The sequence below is a fragment of the Acomys russatus genome, chromosome 6, assembly GCF_903995435.1.
Source record: "Acomys russatus chromosome 6, mAcoRus1.1, whole genome shotgun sequence".
Lineage (NCBI taxonomy): Eukaryota > Metazoa > Chordata > Mammalia > Rodentia > Muridae > Acomys > Acomys russatus.
The window spans coordinates 53,804,139-53,821,923 of NC_067142.1; the positions used below are offsets into that span (position 1 = coordinate 53,804,139).

A 17,785-nucleotide genomic window follows, 5' to 3' on the forward strand; every position below is an offset into this window, starting at 1 on the left:
CTTCAGATGGTATATGTAGCCTGCTTATCAAAGACTTAACAGTTAACATCCACATGTAAGTGAATAGATACATATTTGTCTTTTGTGTCTGGATTGCTTCACTCAGGATATTTTTCTAGCTCCATTTATTTACCTGTGAATTTCATGATTTCATTTGTTAATAGCTGAGTAAATGTGTGACATTTTCTTTATCTGCTCTTCCATTGACAGGCATTTGGCTATTCCAACTTCTGGCTATTATGAATAGAGGAGCAATGAACATGGCTAAGCAAGTGTCTCTGTAGGAAAATGTAGAGTCCTTTGGGTATATGTCCAAAAGTGGCACAGCTGGATCTTGAGATCATTCTATTCCCTGCTTCCTGAGTAACCACCACACTGATTTCTACAGTAACTCTACAAGTTTGCACTCCCATCAGCAATGGATGAGTGTTTCCCCTTACTGCACATCCTCACAACCATAAGCTGTCATTTGTTTTATTGATCTTGGTCATTCTGATTGGTGTAACGTGAAATCTCAAAGCAGTTTTGATTTGCATTTTCCTGATGACTAAGGATGTTGAACATTCAAGTGCTTTTAGCTATCTGTGTTTCATCTTTTGAGAATTCTGTTTACATTTCTACACCACTTTTAACTGGGTTGTTTTCTTGATTCCAGTTTTTGAGTTCATTATACATTTTAAGTATTAGACTGCAACTGGACGAGTAGCTGGTAATATTTTCCCATTCTGTATCCTGCCACTTTGTCCAAATAATGGTGTTATCTGCCATACAGAAGTTTTTCATAAGATCCTGCTTTTAATTGTTGTTCTTGGTGACTGTGCTATTGGTGTCTTGCTCTTAAAGGCTTTTCCTATACCAATGAATTCAAGACTATTACTCATTCTCTCTTCTATCATATTCAATGTATCTGGCTTTATGTTGAGGTCTTTAATCCGTCTGGAGTTGAGTTTTGTACAGGGTGTTAAGTATGGAAGTATTTACATTCTATTACACGCAGCCATCTAGTTTGCAGCACCAGTTGTTAAAGATGCTATTTTGTTCCAGTATATATTTCTGGTTTCTTTATCAAATATAAGGTACCCATAGTTGTGTGGACTGATATCTGGGTCTTCAATTTGATTCCATATTGATCAACATTTTTTTTTTTTTTTTAATGCCAATACCACACTGGTTTTGTTACTTCAGCTCTGCAGTACAATTTGATATCTGGGATGGTGATAACCTCCAGTAGCTCTTTTATTATTTAGGACTGTTGTCACTATCCTAGATTTTCTGGGTTTCAATATGAAGCTGGAGATTTTCCTTTCAACTTCCGTGAAGAATTGTGCTGGGTTTTTATAGGGCCTGCTTTGAATCTGTACACTGCTTCTGGTGGGATGACCATTTTTACTGTTAATACTAACAATCCATGAACATAGATTGTTCAACCTTCTGATATTTTCTTTAATTTCTTTCTTAAATAAATTTTAGTTTTTATCATGTGAGTCTTTCACTAGCTTGGTTAGAGTTATTTCCACAATTTTTTGTTTTGTTTAGTTTTTCAAGACAGGGTTGCTGGGCGGTGGTGGCACATGCCTTTAATTCCAGCACTCGGGAAGCAGGCAGATCTCTGTAAATTCAAGGCCAGCCTTGTCTACAAAGTGAGTCCAGGGCAGCCAAGGCTACACAAAGAAACCCTGTCTCAAAAAACAAAAACAACAACAAAAAACCAAGACAGGGTTTCTCTGTGTAGCCCTGGATGTCCCGGACTCACTCTATAAACCAGGCAGGCCTCAAACTCACAGGTAAGGTCTACCTCTGCCTTCCAAGTACTGGAATTATAGGTGTGTGGTACCACACCCTGGCTAGATATTTTAGATTATTTGAGGCTATTGTAAAAGCTGTTGTTTCCCCGATTTTCTTTCTTAGTTCATTTGTCATTTGTACATAGGAAGACTACTTGATGACAGTGTTTATTAACTGAAGGAGTTTCAGGGTGAGATTTTTAGGCTTCCTTATATGTACTATCATCTGTAAATAAAGATACTTTGATTTCTTCCTTTCCAATTTGAATCTTATTCAGTTGTCTTATTGCTCTAGCCAAGACTTCAAGTACTATATTGAATACTTATGAAAAACCTTGTCTTGTTCCTGATTTTAGTGGAAATGCTTTGAGTTTCTCTATATATAGGTTGCTGTTGGGTGTGGCTTGCTGTAAATCACCCCTATCATGTTGATGCATGTCCTTTGTAGCCCTAGTCTTTCCAGAACTTATATCACGAGGGAATGTTAGAGGTTGGCAAAGGCTTTTGCTACATCTAATAAGATCATCATGTGGTTTTTGCTTATCAGTCTGTTTATATGAAAATTACATTTATTGATTTATGTTGGCTGAACCATGCCTGCATCTCTGTGATGAAGCCTACTTGATCATGGTGGATGGTCTTTTTTCGATGTTCTTGGATTCAGTCTGCAAGTATTTTACTGAAAATTTTTGCACTTTTGCTCATACGGGAAATACTGTTATTCTTTTTGTTGGGTCTTTATATGGTTTAGGTATCAGAGTAACTGTGGTCTTGAACAAAGAACTGAGCAGTGTTCCTGCTTCTATTTTATGAAATAATTTGAGAATGGTATCAATTCTACACACACACACACACACACACACACACACACACACACACAAAAGGATAAAATTTTACACTAAAACCATCTGGTTCTGGGCTTTTTATGGTTGGGAGACTTTTAATTACTGCTTCTAATTTGATAGTGGTTACAGTCTGTTTAAACTGCTTAGTAAATCTTGATTTAACTTCAGTAGGTGGTATATATCAAAATAATTATTGATGTTAAGGTATGTTTCTTGGATACAGCAGAAAATAGATTCTGTTTTCAAATCCAATCTTGTTAGTCTATGCCTTTTTATTGGGGAATTGAGACAGTTGATTTTGAGAGTTAGCAATAAGCAGTATTTATTGATTCCTGAAATTTTGTTGTTACAGTGTGGCTACACACACACACACACGCACACACACACACACACACACACCTTTTGATTTGCTGGTCTGAGATTATTTATTCCTTATGTTTTCTTGGGTGTAGTTTTACTTCTCCAGGTTGAAGTTTTTCTTCTAGCATCTTCTGTAAAGCTGGATTTGTAAATAGTCTAAAGTGGGTTTTATCATGGAATATTTTTTTATTTTGTTTTGTTTTGTTATTCTCCACCTATTGTGATTGAAAGTTTTGCTGGGTATAGTGGTCTGGGCTGGCATCTGTGGTCTTTTTGAGTTTGTAAAACATCCTTCCAGGCCCTTCTGTCTCTTAAGAGTCTCCACTGAAAAGTCACATTGGCCTTTGTATGGTCCTTGGTCTTTTTCCCTTGAGACTTATATATTCTTTTTGTAGTTGTTGTTATATATGTTTGTTTGATTATTAGATTATTATGTGTTGTAGGGAATTTTTCTGGTCTAGTCTATTTGGTGCTCTGTATGTTTCCAATACCTTGACAGGCACCTCCTTCTTTAAGTTAGGGAAATGTTCTTCTATGATTATGTTGAAAGTATTCTCTATGCCTTTGGCCTAGGTTTCTTCTCCTTCCTCTATTCCTATTATTCGCAGATTTCATCTTTTCATGTTGTTCCAGATTTCCTGAATGTTTTGTACATAGATTTTTTTTATACATATATTTAACATTTTCTTTGACTGGGGTATTTCTTTCTCGTCTTCAGTTCCTAAGAGTCTGTATTGCATCTCTTATATTCTATTGGTGAAGCTTACCTCTAAGGTTTTTGTTTAACTTCCTCAATTTTTCATTTCCAGTTTCCCGTCTGTTTAGATTTTCTTCAGTGATTGTATTTCTACTTTCATGTCTTGAACTGTTTTCTTCTCTTCATTCCACTGTTTGCGTTTTCATAGATTTCATTAAAGAATGTGTTCATTTCCTTTTTAAGGTCCTTGAGCATCTTTTTAAGAGCTATTGTGAAGTCCTTGTCTTGTGTTTCAGCTATTCTGTATTTCTCAGCACCTACTATAGTAGGGTTTCCTGTTCCTTGGTTTCCATTGCCTTCTCTGGATCTTAGAAGAGTGTGGTAGCTGTGGGTTGCCCGGTTCAGAGTGCGTCTGAATCCTTGTCAGGTGAAGTCATTGGGAGTTCCAGGTAGTAGAACATATTTCTAGAGCTGTGGGCTAACACAAAGGAATGAGAATGTGCTAGAATTGGGGGTGAGGGGGCTGAAAAGGTCCACATGATGGAGGAAAGCTGGATCTGTCACGAAGTTTGGCAAAGTCCCTAGAGAGCAGGGTCAGAGATGGAGGACAGACCCATGCAAGTAGTCTGCTACAGGGCTGAGGATGAGACTGGGGAAGTGAAATTGGAAGACAAGAAGAGTCAGATGTTTCCTTCTTGATTGTATGGATGGTTTCGTGGTTATTTACATATTTCAAAATACATTTCTATACTTTAAAGATGTGTGGTTTGTTCTATCAATTTCATCTCATTAAATGCTTTTTCAGGCTCATGAATTAATCAGAATGTTAGATACTTAACTTACTCCCCATTACTGAACTGGCCAAAGCTATTATGAAGACAAACACAACTCAGAGTCCTTAAGATTTTATGTTTGTGTCACACTTGCATAATATTTTTAAATATATATTTATTTATTATTATATATACAGTATCTCCCTGCATGTACACCCGCACGCCAGGAGAGGGCATCAGATCACACTCTAGATGGTTGTGAGCCACCATGTGTTTGCTGGGAATTGAACTCAGGACCTCTCAAAGAACAGACAGTGCTCTTATCCTCTGAGCCATTTCTCCAGCCCTTGCATAATATTTTTTAAAAAATAATTCAGTAAGATGGGTATAAGGCACTCAGCACTGCATCTGGATCATAATGAACACTCTGTAAGTTTTACTTATCATCACTATTATCATGCTTATGATTGTGACTGTGATTAGAGATTAGATTAATACATACATCAGTGCTATAACTGACAATCTGAAAAACACCAATGTCTACTAAGAATTCATGCAAAGGGACTAAACAGACAATTGCCCCAAAAAACAACACACATATAACAAATGTTCATGAGAAATGTCCAACATCAGTAATAATCAGAAAAATATAAATCAAAACTGCTTCAGAGTGGCTATTATCAAAAGGAAAAGAAGATAGTAAGAGTTGACAATGACAGCAAGAAACAGGAACCTTTGTACATTGCTGATAAGACTTTTAAACGGTACAGCTAAAAGCTAGTAGTTTCACAAAAGTCAACTACAGAATTGCCACAAACCCAAGTTAGTATATTCAAATCTACTTCTAGATGTTTCTACAAAATGAAAAGATAAGGGTGGTCTGGTCATAGGGGGTTATCATCTAAGAATGGAAAGCTGAGCTGGCGTGGTGTCACACACCTTTAATTCCAGCATTTGGGAGGCAGAGGCAGACAGGTATCTGTGAGTTTGAGACTAGCCTGGTGTTCAAAGCGAGTCCAGGGCAGCTAGAGCTCTGTTACACAGAGAAAACCCTGTCTCAAAAAAAAAAAAAAAAAAAAACCAGAACAAAATGTAAAGAGTAGAAAGCTGAGAATCAAACAAATACTTGTATACCCAAGTTCACAGTAACTAAATGTATACCAAAGTTACCAAAGTTCACAGTAACTAAAAAATGAACACAACTCGAGTTCATCACCAGATAAAGAGAAAAGCAAAATGTAGGGTATGCAATGGAATAGTGTTCAGTCATAATAAAGAATAAAATTTTGATAAAACAAGTCTTAATGACATACTTGGTAAATGTAACGAAGAAAACAATTTTTTGTATAAAGTTATATATATGAGGTACATCAAGTAGGTAAATTCACTGACACAAAAACTAGAACAGAGGTTACCAGTAGCTGGGGTGAAGATGTGCAAGGCAGAGTCATTATTTAATGATACAGAATTTTTGTTGCAGATCATGAAAAGATTTTAAATATTTATTGATGGTATGGTGATTATACAAGCAGTATTTTAATGTCACTAAATTGTACGAAAAGATTACGTTTTAGAATGTGTATTTCTTGGCAAAAAGGAATTAATGCAGAAGAATGTGTTACTCTGGCATCTTCACTTTAATTCCTGAAGTTTACCAATGAGGAACTCAGTTTCAGTTCTGACCCATGTGGCTCTGAACACGGCAGAGCAGCATACATAAAACATACTGCTAAACTCTTAGACTACTTAGGAAGACGAGACGAACCTTTAAATATCAAGTAATATGTAATAACAAACATAAGCACGAACTGGACAGTAGAAACAAGGTATTCTTTGCCAGAAGAAAAAACTACCTCAGAGCTCATATACTGACCAACTCACTTCACCAAATACCTTTATGAATCACTTTTGAATAATTAATTCTCCAGCCCAGGGAAGAAATAACTTATCATATTCCTTAAATCTCTTGATTATGATTCATCTCTGCATTATACATTATTTTAAAAATAAAGAATGTCTTTACAAAGTGATAGAAAATATGCCAAACATATTAATAACTAGGGAGACAGGAATAAGTTAAATTATAGGTCAAATCGATGCTTATAGAGGATTGTCACATACGTCATATAAAAAGTAAAAAAAAAAAAAAAAATCTATGGTACTATATCAGTCCAAATATAAAACAAGTAAAACTCACTCCAGACCAGACCCCTGAACTCCAAGCAAACTGGCTCACTATCTCACTAATATCATGAAATAAAAATAGATCTCATTTTGTAACCCAAGCTGGCCTGGAACTCACTATGTAGACTAGCTTGGCCTCAAACCTGTAGGAATTCTCCTGCCTCAGTATTTTAAGCACAAAACTTACAGATACATAACCACCATTCCTGTACAGGTTTTTGTTTTGTTGTTGTTTTAACTAAATTTCTTGGTTCCTTTTTAAGGAAGAATCTTTTAAGTTTTCCCCTCTGTACACTTTTACTAGAAACAGAAAGATATCTAAAATTTTCAATGATTTATTGATTAGAGGAGGCAAATAGAGGAGTGATACAGGAAGAGTGACAGCTCAAGAAGTATTCATTTATACTTTTTAAATTTTAAAACAAAAAATGTATTTTCTAAAAAATTCAATTAAAAAATATATATTTGAAAAATTCTAATATTTTCAATAACCTGAAAAATATAAAGATTAAAAAACAAAATGCTGCATGCATGTAGTATAACATCAAATATGTGCACAGGGAAAAATGGAATAAAACAGTAACCAATAGTTACCTCTGAGATGCAGATTTACAAATGACTTAAAATTTCTTTGGATTTTCCAAATTTCAAATCCTTCATATTAAACAATTTACAATTACAAAATATTAAATGTAATGTTATGTGTCCAGGAGCTTAGAAATTAAAGGAGAAGGTAGAAAGCTACTAGGCATATCTAGGTTTCCCATTGCTTAAGCAAAATTTGTACTTCCTTAAAATATCAGTTCAGATCACAGTTTAAAGAATTCATGCCTAGAGAACTAAGACTAAAGAGATGAGAAGCATGGAATCTGTCTCCTGCTCTTCCTCTAAAGGATTGCTGAAATTATCATCATCCTCCAACTTTGTGGATGTTTTGTTCATCTTTGTTTTCTGTTACCTAGGTAATGGTACTTCCAGCATTTCCCTTAAAGACTGTGAGACTAACAATCTGGCATTTCTCACTGTAGAGTTTCCCTAACCTTCAGCTTTGAAAGGTCATCTCCTAAGGGAGGCAGTAAGATCCAGACGCTAAATCAGGAGGCTAAGGAATCTGAGGTTAAGAGTTCCAATCCAGACAAACTGTGGAATTTGTCTCCAATTTTGGAAATAAGCTAAGCTTCCTGAGCCAGCTTCTCTCTGTTGAGGGTATCTTTTAAAGGACTGTTTTGACAGACTCAGACTCAGAACTACTGACTTTAAAGTTTCTTTTTAACTTTTCACAGTACTCTGAATTCTGTTTGCTTGTTTTGTTAGGTATTTCTTCTCTAAATTCTCTACAATTTATTTTATCCATTAAGTATTATCAAACTCAGAAATGGGGGAAGCCTACTGCAAGTAACATAAAAAAAACTAGAACTTGAGCAATATTGAAGATAATTACTAATGAATAGAAGTCCAATCAAAGCCAGGCAAGGTGGCACACATCTGTGATCCCAGCTCTCAGGGAGGCAGAGGCAGGCAGACCTTTGTGAGTTCGAGGCCCGTCTGGTCTACAAAGTGAGTCCAGGACAGCCAAGGGTACAGAGAGAAGCTCTTGTCTCGAAAAACCAGAAGGAAAGAAGGACAGAAGGAAGGAAGGAAGGAAGGAAAGAAAAAGAAAAACTAATTAGAGTAATTTGGTAAGAAAGGGTAGAAAACTTAAAATATTTGCTTGTACAGCAGAAATGAGGATGATCATAACTTCGATTTAACAATCTAGCAAATGGGGACTGGAGAGATGACTCAGCAGTTACAAGCACTTATTGCTCTTGTGGAGAATCTAGGTTTGATTCTCAGCACCCACATGTGAATCACAATCATCCACAACTCCAGTTCCAGGGGACTGAAGCAAGCCGTTTTCTGACGTCTGCAGTGCCAGGCACACATGTGGTACACACACACACACACACACACACACACACACACACACACACACACACACGTGCAGGCAAAACATTTGCATAAAGAAAATAAAGCAATCTATCAAACGAAGTTTTGTTATATACCTTCAAGAGTTTAAGTTTTGTTTTCTTGCTATATATTCATTAACATTTGCGGTTTCCTTTGTATTTTCTTTCATACACTTCTTCAAAATTACCTTCTCCTAGAAGATAAACTACACTGTAGCGTTCTCTACCGACTGCTCTTCAGCAGCACTTGGTAGCCTTTGGGAGGAAAGGTGTTTTGTTCTGTCTTACAAACATCAGAGAGCAATTATCCCTCTGCCAAAACCAGTGAAGAAATTTCAGTAGTGCCTTCAGCATGCTTCAAACTCCTCTTCTCAGTTAACAAGACCAAACAGCCCTAGTTACTTGAAAGTTTTTTCAATAAAGTAGAATAAAGACTCAAATGGCTACATGTTTTCTGGATTAACTCAGACATGAGTTGATTTTTTTTTTTTTTTTTTTTTTTTTTGTGGTTAACCTACTTAAAAGGTGATCAAATCACTTTGTGCTCCTGAAGAGAGCAACTGTAAAGAACTATTATATAAAACCCTCTGCTCCCATTTACCTCATCCTTTCTAATGAAAACGAAGGGTCGGAAACCACTGCCTTGCCACTTTAGTACTCTCAGGGAAGACTACTATCTTAGGCATGTGAGTTCCTTTTCTTTTCCACAATAATAACAGAAATTTACTTCATCCATCAAAGCAGAACACTGTAGTACTCAAAAGGCTGGGTATGGAAGCTTATGCTGATAATACCAGCACTCAGAAGGCCATGACCGGAGGAGAGCCATCACTTTTTTTTTTTTTTTTTTTTTTTTGGCTTTTCAAGACAAGGTTTTTCTTTGTAGCCTTGGCTGTCCTAGACTTGCTTTTGTAGACTAGGCTGTCCTTGAACTCACAGCGATCCACCTGCTTCTGTCTCCCAAGTGCTGGGATTAAAGGCATGTGACACCATGCCCGGCATCATCACAAATTTTAAGCCGACCTGAGCTACTTAGTAAATTCCACGTCAGCCTGAAATACAGAGTAAGGTCCTGTCTCAACAACAACAAATTTGACCACTCAGTTTTACAAAGCGGGGAGAAAAAAGATCAAGACTATCTTGTATATGTTTATATTGTTTATGTTGGAAAATTGTATAAATCCTCATTTCCAAATCTGTGATCTAAATCCACAAAACTCTGAAAACCTCAGCTTTGTTGATATCTTCTCTCACAGTAGTCTCTGACCTAAACTAATGCAGCTATTTATAGTTTTTAGAGCACTTAGCTTGATTGCAGAAATATTAACATGACTGATTCCTGATAATTTCTCTAAATGTCAGTAGGGATTTTATGCCACTGAATATATGCTGTATATATCAGTTTTCTAAAAAATCACTTTTTAATTCTAAAACAATCTGGTCCAATGACTGTGGAAGAGATTATAGATACACAATTTGAGTCAAAGAAAAATGCTGTAATTCTCTGAAAATAAGGTAGTTTAAAAAAAACATAGAAATTAGAACTATACTAAGATAATATAAAAGAAATTGTTCACCATTGTCAAAGAACTGAACATTAATAGAACATACAATATGAGAATTTTTCTCAAGAAAATGGGGCTATTTGAATTTAAAATCATATAAAGTTTTCTTGGAAGGTCCCTATGATTTAAAAGAAGAATTCATTTATTTATTTGTTTCTTACTTTGTAACTCAGACTGGTCTTGAACTCAAGATCCTCTTCCCTCAACTCTGCCAGTGCTGGTATTACAGATATATGCCACACACAGTCGATTTTTAAAAAACTCTTAATACACATAAAATGAATTCGGAGGGACTGAGAAGATGGCTCATTGGGTTAGAACACTTTCTCTGCAAGCATGAGGAACTGATTCTGAATTCCCAGCACACGCATAAAAGGCAAGACATGGCTATGCATGCCTGTGACTTCAGCACTGTGCAGAGACAGGCAGATGTTTGAGAGCTTGCTGGCCAACCAATCTAGCAACAACTAGCTTTTGGCTCAGGGAGAGCCAATGTCTCAAGGCAATGAAGCTAAAGAACCATAGCCAGATCTGGCCCCAATAAATGCACACATTTACACATAAATGAATTTGTACAACAACATTCAGAACCTATGCCAGGTTATAAGTACTGGACTCAAGCTTAAGATTCAAAGAATTTCTAAGATATTAATAGTCACTTGTAATAGTTCAACTAATAATATTGAGGAAATGAAAACACCTAAGTAATGTGGACATGTCTGGGGATGAATACAATACATATTCACTAATCTTTCTTCTACCAATCAATTATATAGAGCACCAAAAACATTCAACCTTTATTGAATAACTTCATCAGGTATACAGTATTACAAAACAGGACACATATTGAAGCATGTAAGAATGAGTAATTGAGGGCAGGGGAGGAAAAAAATAAGAATGATTCACTAATAATATCCAAAGTTAACTAAAAACATCCTACAAAAAGCCAGTGAGTGAACCACATCTAGCTCATCCTGGGCCAAAATGAAGCCAGGCTTTCTTTGATAACCTTTAATCCCAACAGTCAGAAAGCAAAGACAGGCGGATTTCTGAGGTCCAGGCCAGCCTGGTCTAGAGAGCAAGTTCTAGGACATCCAGGACTACAAAGAGAAATGCTGTGCCGGGGGCGGGGCACTGGGGGGGGGGGGGGCAGACATAGTAAGCCAAAATGAAACAAATTGCTGGACTTGTTACTGGTTACAACATTTTTAAAAATACAAAAACATAGTCTCTAGAAGTGCAAAAAAACCAGACCATTTTGACTTAACTCCTAAAACATAGTAAATATCATGCTACAACTACGTAAGATTCCATCCCATCAATTCACATGAGAAATGTTTACCAACTCCCACTTACACATTTCTAGAAACCCGTGGTTCTTAATGCTGTACAATTAATTTCCCTTTTCTTGGGTTTGCTGAGATATGCAATAGTAGCTACCAACTTTTAGAAACTTTCCAGCAGGTTCCTTTGGCAACCAATTAAAAACACAGATCTACACTAACTTAATGATAATGTTATTACTCATTTTATGAACTGAATATTTTAGATAAACCCTAATGGTAATAATAAAAAGTTAAAGTACAAGACTTCGTGCTAACTCTTTAATGTACTTGATCTTTAACTCTCCAAGAGTGGTCAGTGCATACACTTGGAAAACCTGTTACACCAATGAGTGCAGAGCACTACCACACAGGATTACAGAGTAGCTTAAATCACTCTGGGGGTCCTACTCTTGCCATCCTTCGCAGTGAAGTAGTTCATTTAATGTTCTCATTGTTTACCAGAAAGCACAGACAGTGAGGCTGGCTTTGCCGCTCCTGTTTCCTTTTGCTAGCTTACTGAGCTTTTGCAGCCAATTGACTTTGCTTTGACGCTATAAATATCTGGGAAATGTTCTGCATTTGATGCTCTTGGATTCTGCATCCATATTTAGCTGTTTATGGCATGTCTTTGTTTAAGATACTCTACCACCCATAAATCAAACAGGTTGGGCTCTAAATGGTCAAATGAAAGATGAATTAACATCCAACACCTATTTACTATGAGGCAAAAGACCAATCTGATAGACCTCTTGACAATAGAAGAGGTATAAAGGAAAGAATAGAAATATGACAAACTAACTAATGTCAAAAACTTATATTCTTGACAGGACACGGCCACAATTTTTTTATCGTATTGGAAAGAAACGCTTTACTGAAATAAAGGACAGCATAAACATTTTCTCTTAGCTGTGTCTCAAAAACTTGCATTTGTTCGTGCTCTAAATATAGACCCACCTACTACAAAGCTCTGAACATATTCCAAAGAAGTTTTCCAAATCGTGGCAATACATAAAGCTCTGCATGTATTATCAACCAAGGAGGCAAGCCTGTTCACCACAAAGTAAAAGCAATGCCAGTCTTCAAATCTGTGTTGTTAACGAAGAAAATACTGCTCCTAAATGTTTCTGAGAAATCCTTAGGAAAGGAGAAATATTTTTGAAAGTTTTTTGGGTGGTTTCAAAGAAAAGTTTCAAAGAGGATGTGAGCTGCGGCTCAATCCGGCATCACTCAATACTTCACCTCAGTAGAGTTTACCTTTAAAAACATGTACATCTCCACACTGTGTAAGCCAGACTTGTGCGGCATCTACCCCTACCTTCCCAGCATGGGAAAACATCTCCAACAAATACACATCTCATTCTGACTTGCTTCCTTCAAAGTTCAGGTCACCAACCTTGTGATGAAAGTGCTTCCCTAGAGTCCTCACAACACTGCTTTAGAAGGCACTGGCTTAAGAGCTTGCTCAATGACAAGCTTCAAAAGTCAGAACGGAATCCAAGCCAAGTTGTAGTTAGATAACGGGAGCAATTAGACCAGATTCCACGTTGGATCCACAAACTTAAGAGGCAAGGAGTTAAGACTATTTGTCTGAAGTTAGAGAACCAATTTGTGACAAAGCAAGAATTAAAAAGCCAGGTTCTCACCCTCTGGTTACGTACTCTACACAAGGTTCCCAGTTCTGGTTTCTCTGAAACAGGTGGACCACACTTTAAAATGGAGGGTCTCTTTAAATTCTGTATTAGATCAAAAAGATAACCCAAGAGAATCAGTTTTGAATACACAAGGCAGCCAAGAAACAAAACAAAACAAAAAAGCTACTATTCCTTAAATGTTTACTTTCCAGCTGGGCATGGTGGCCCAGTCTTTAATTCAGGCCCTGTGGAGGTAGAGGCAAGCAGATCTCAGTGAGTTTGAGACCAGCGTGGTCTACATGGCAAGTTCAGGCCAACCAGGGCTAAACAGTGAGACTCTGCCTAAACAATAAATAAATATGATTGTAAAAATTGATTTTCTACATTCTGTTATTCTGACCTCCAATAATCATAAATAGACAATTTTTAAACTCCCCAAAACAACCAAGAGTCATTTAGTTTTGGTTTGTATCAAATTATGGACAACAAATCAGTCTCCATGGTGAACTTCCTTAGAAGAAACACAACAGTATTAAACAGTAAATAAAAGCAAATTTTAATTAATGGACAAAAATCACATTTTTTGAAAGATGATGCAGTGAAAATTCTGCCACTTGATGTTCCCTCTGAACATCTTGTGTATGAATGTATGTGCATGTAAGCTGACTATTCCAGATTCCATATTGTATGCAGAAACCTGGAGCCAGGGACATAAAAATGACTCATGCAAAGTTAAGTGACAACCAAGCTGTGGCAAAACAAAAAAGAGAACTATCAAGTTCTCAGCCCTAGTTGTATGCTACTAATTTCTTGGTTTCTTTGAACATGTTTAGATGTGTGTGGTGGGATACATACAAGCCAAGTTTTAGAACAGCCTACCAGAACAACACCATACACTTATGTGGGTTATATGCAAAGGATATTTAAAATGAGGCCTAGAACCCCCAGCCTTCTGAAGACTCATCAGCCATATTAGCACGTATTCTAACACAGTCCTATAAAAACAGTACGTCAGCATGTATACAGACAAGAAGGAAAAATAGCAAGCCGTAACCACAATGTATTCCAATGTATAGTCATTTTTAGACTCTCATCAGCTTTTGTTGTAAGTGATCCGCTAAAGTGAATTAGCAGACAGTTGGACTACCAGGCACCAAAGCTTTAATCCAACCTGCTGAGGGGGGAACTGAGTAACTCTGCACCAGTTCCCACCTCTTTGCTGTCATTCCTCCACTTAAAAAACAAAAAAACTTGGAAACACCAGCAAAATGCCAAGTGGTACATACACAAATTTCTAAGAACTGGCCATAAGACGTTGCTGATTTTTATGATTGAAAAGACCTTGACAGATTATTTAATCCAATCCACTCATTTTATAGATAAGGAATCTGAGGCAAAAAAAAAAAAAAAAAAAGTGACCTTAACTGCCCTAAATTGTTTAATAATTTAGTGACAGAACTGAGGCAAGAACTCAAATGTCTGAGATCACTCTCTCTGAGATGGGCATTAAGTCTTAAAGTCAACTGAACTGTCCAAAAGACAATTTGTAAACCACGGAAAAAGTTGGTCTTGAATTGTAAAGCATAGACCCTATTTGGAAGTATGAATGCAAAAAATAAATATATGCTGATCACTAACAGGCTTAGAGGCACATGACTGCAGTACAGCATCTCAGCAGTGTGTTTGATCCCAGATGCTTCAAATCGGTCATCTTATACTCAGCATTACTTATGTCTTTTATGGTCATGTGAGCTAAGTGATAAACACCTTGCTATTTCACGATTTTGGGAAGCCACAGCTAAGCCATGAATGCAGACTACAAATCTTTGAGCTATGAGTTTTCAAAACCAGCATGTTTAATGTTGCCACAGCCTTACCTTAACAGAAAATCATCATTCAGTTTTAATTTAAAAGACGGTTAGTAGGAATGCAGAAAGGGAAAATTTTTTTAGTGTGTTCATCACTTTAAACCTGCTGAGTGGCAACCCAGTTGCTTCACAATGAAAACCAGAAACAATAGCGCAATCTGAAACAATTTACTCACTCAGGATAAGCACAGAGTAAGGTTCAAGGAAAAGCTGCAGATAAATCAACTGCTACCAAATACTTCAATTGGGGACTAGGACTGATTCAAAATCAATCTCTCTCTCTCTCTCTCTCTCTCTCTCTCTCTCTCTCTCTCTCTCTCTCTCTCTCTCTAACCACCCCCCTTTGTTTTTTCATTCATTGGCTCATCTTCTACTAAGCTTTTTCACATCTTCCTTTCCACACTCGCTTCACTCAACAAGAAAGAAATGAAATCCCATTCACTTGCTTTTGTAACTTGTTCTATCATACCTTCCTTAAAGACTCAGCAGCCCAGTACCTTTAATTAATCACCTAAGAATTACGTCCGGATAACTCAACTCCATAAACTTACTGTAGATATCTAAAGAGGTCCAAAGAGCCTACTGAGTCACACACCCAGGCGCTACATCGAATAAACTTGTCAAAAACGCATTTCCTGAAACAAAAAGGGATAGGTGGGGGACTGAGAGAGCATCGGAGCCCAGGGAAAGATAAGAAACGCCGGCCTCTAAGACAGACGACCTGTGATCCTTACCGTAGACCCGGACCCAGCTCTGCTGCTGGCACACTGACTCCAGAAGGATCCGATCCAGCATGCCACCGGCCACTGCTCCGCTGACTGGGACGACCGCGTCCAGATCCTCCGGGGGCAGCGGCGAGTCGGACTCCAGCCCCGAGAACATCTCCGGCCACGACAGCGCCTCCGCGGCTCCTCCGGACGACGGGGAGAGCTCCATGGTGTCCCAGAGGGAGCAGGCGGTGGCGGTGGCGGTGGCGGTGGCGGTGGCGGGGCGAGCTTCCCTGGCTGCGGGAGAGGGACGACGGCGCGGCCACCAGCACCGGGGCGGACGCCGCTCACCTCCTTCTCCGTCGCCCACCGTCCGCGGTCCCGGCGCCGCAGCCCACCTGCAAGCGGAGGGTGGGACCCCAGCCGGGAGGCGGGTCCAGCGTGGCCCCGAGCGGAGGCGGGACCCGGCTCAGGTGCGGGTCCGGGAGTGGACACACAGCACTCCCCGGAGCGCGGGCTCGTCTCCCGCCCCCGCGGGCGCGTCCGCAGGCGGCCCGGGCTCGGGCAGAGGATGGAGCGCAGCCAGGCAGGGCTGGACTCGGGGGCGTCGCCGCCAGGGGCCGCCCCCTCTGACCGGCTCCCGCCGCCGCCGCCGCCGCCTTGGGGGCTCAAAGCGTCGGCTCCCTCAGCCTGAGGGGCGCGCCCCGCCCGGCTGCTGTCCGTCCGGCGTCGGCTTCTTCCTGCCGAAGACGCAGGCCGGGCCCGCTAACTCTCAGGCCGCCGCTCCGGCCGCTGCTTGGGCTCCGGCTCGCGCTCCTCTGAGAAACCCACAAGCCCGGCAGCCGCGGCGCTGGCGGCGGCGGCGGCAGGCGGCATCCCAGGGTGATAGGCCGGAGCAATCGAGAGCCGAGCGCGCGGCCGCGTGTGCAATCCAGTAACCCAGCGGAGGAGGAACTGCCGCCGAAGACAGCAAAAATCGGGCACCGAAATACTCATCCGGCCAGGCCCGCCCACTTTCCTAAGATTTGTCCCGCCCCGGGTGCGGGAACCTCGAGCTGCTGCCGAGACGCTGTAAGGAAGGCGGAGAGAAAAGGGCGTGCGGGAAATTTAAAAAGATGGGAAAGGCGCTTCCCTTTTTTGTAAATCCCTTTCCTGTTGATTTCTGGACCAACGCTTCTTTCTTGGACGAAGAGATTGAAGGCACTGCTTTATTTAACAGTCACCATGGAGAAAACGCCCATGTTGTTCCTGAAGGGAGATCTGGCCCGGGGTCATGGAATCTGAGATCTGTGCGAGATCCCCGCTTTGCGCCTTGTCTGCCCTGGAGCTTGATTTATCATCAATTTAGAATAGCTTGGCTACGAAGTGTGGTGTGGATGAACAGACGGACCTCGCAAGTACGTGAAATGCCCCCAAAGCCCCAGCATTAACCAAACAATCTTCTCTCTCTCTCTTTTTTTTTTTTTTTTTTTTTTTTTTTTTTTGCCTTTGATCTTTGTGCAATCTGTTAGCTTCTCTTTCCCTCTAACAATGTCACTTGTGGTTTATATTTGGCTTGTTTGTAAACCGTCGCCCTCCTTAACGTTGGCTTCATTTTGTGCCCACCAAGGCTGGATTGACCAATCCAAGTTTCAGAGATTGCAGGCAAAAATAATAGTAATAATTTCAAATAGGAAATTAGCAATTAGCTGGGCGTGGTCGTGCACGCCTGTAATCCCAGCACGTAAGAGGCAGAGGCAGGTGGATCTCTGAGTTCGAGGCCAGCCTGGTCTACCAAGTGAGTCCAGGACAGCCAAGGCTACACAGAGAAACCCTGTCTCGAAAACCCAAAAAAAGAAAAGAAAATTAGCAATTTAAATTGTACTGATACATCATAGACTTTCAAAATTTCATTAACATGGCTACTTCAAACCGAGCAAGAGTTTTCCATAATTAGATGATGCCTTTAAAAGAAAAAAATCTTTCGGGGGAGGAATTTTGTTTTGTGCCCCAACTCACCGCAGCCTTCAGTTCTCTCTACTTTGAACTTCTATAAGAGACCATCTGATTTTCTGGGGGGTTGGCATTCTGTTGTGTTGTTTGGAGTTAGAGGCTGCA

At 39.4% G+C, this 17,785-nt stretch overlaps 1 protein-coding gene across 2 annotated transcripts in view; it reads right to left on the reverse strand.

Annotated features, from left to right (window-relative positions):
• Rasal2 (RAS protein activator like 2) overlaps positions 1 to 16,011 on the reverse strand; it is a 252,552-nt gene extending 236,541 nt beyond the window's left edge. For both annotated transcript variants that reach the window (XM_051147644.1, XM_051147643.1), the window contains exon 1: positions 15,716 to 16,011. In XM_051147644.1, coding sequence (XP_051003601.1) covers positions 15,716 to 15,917 — 202 coding nt within the window. In that variant the 5' untranslated portion in view covers positions 15,918 to 16,011. The remainder of the gene's footprint in view (positions 1 to 15,715) is intronic.
• Positions 16,012 to 17,785: the final 1,774 nt, after the last annotated feature.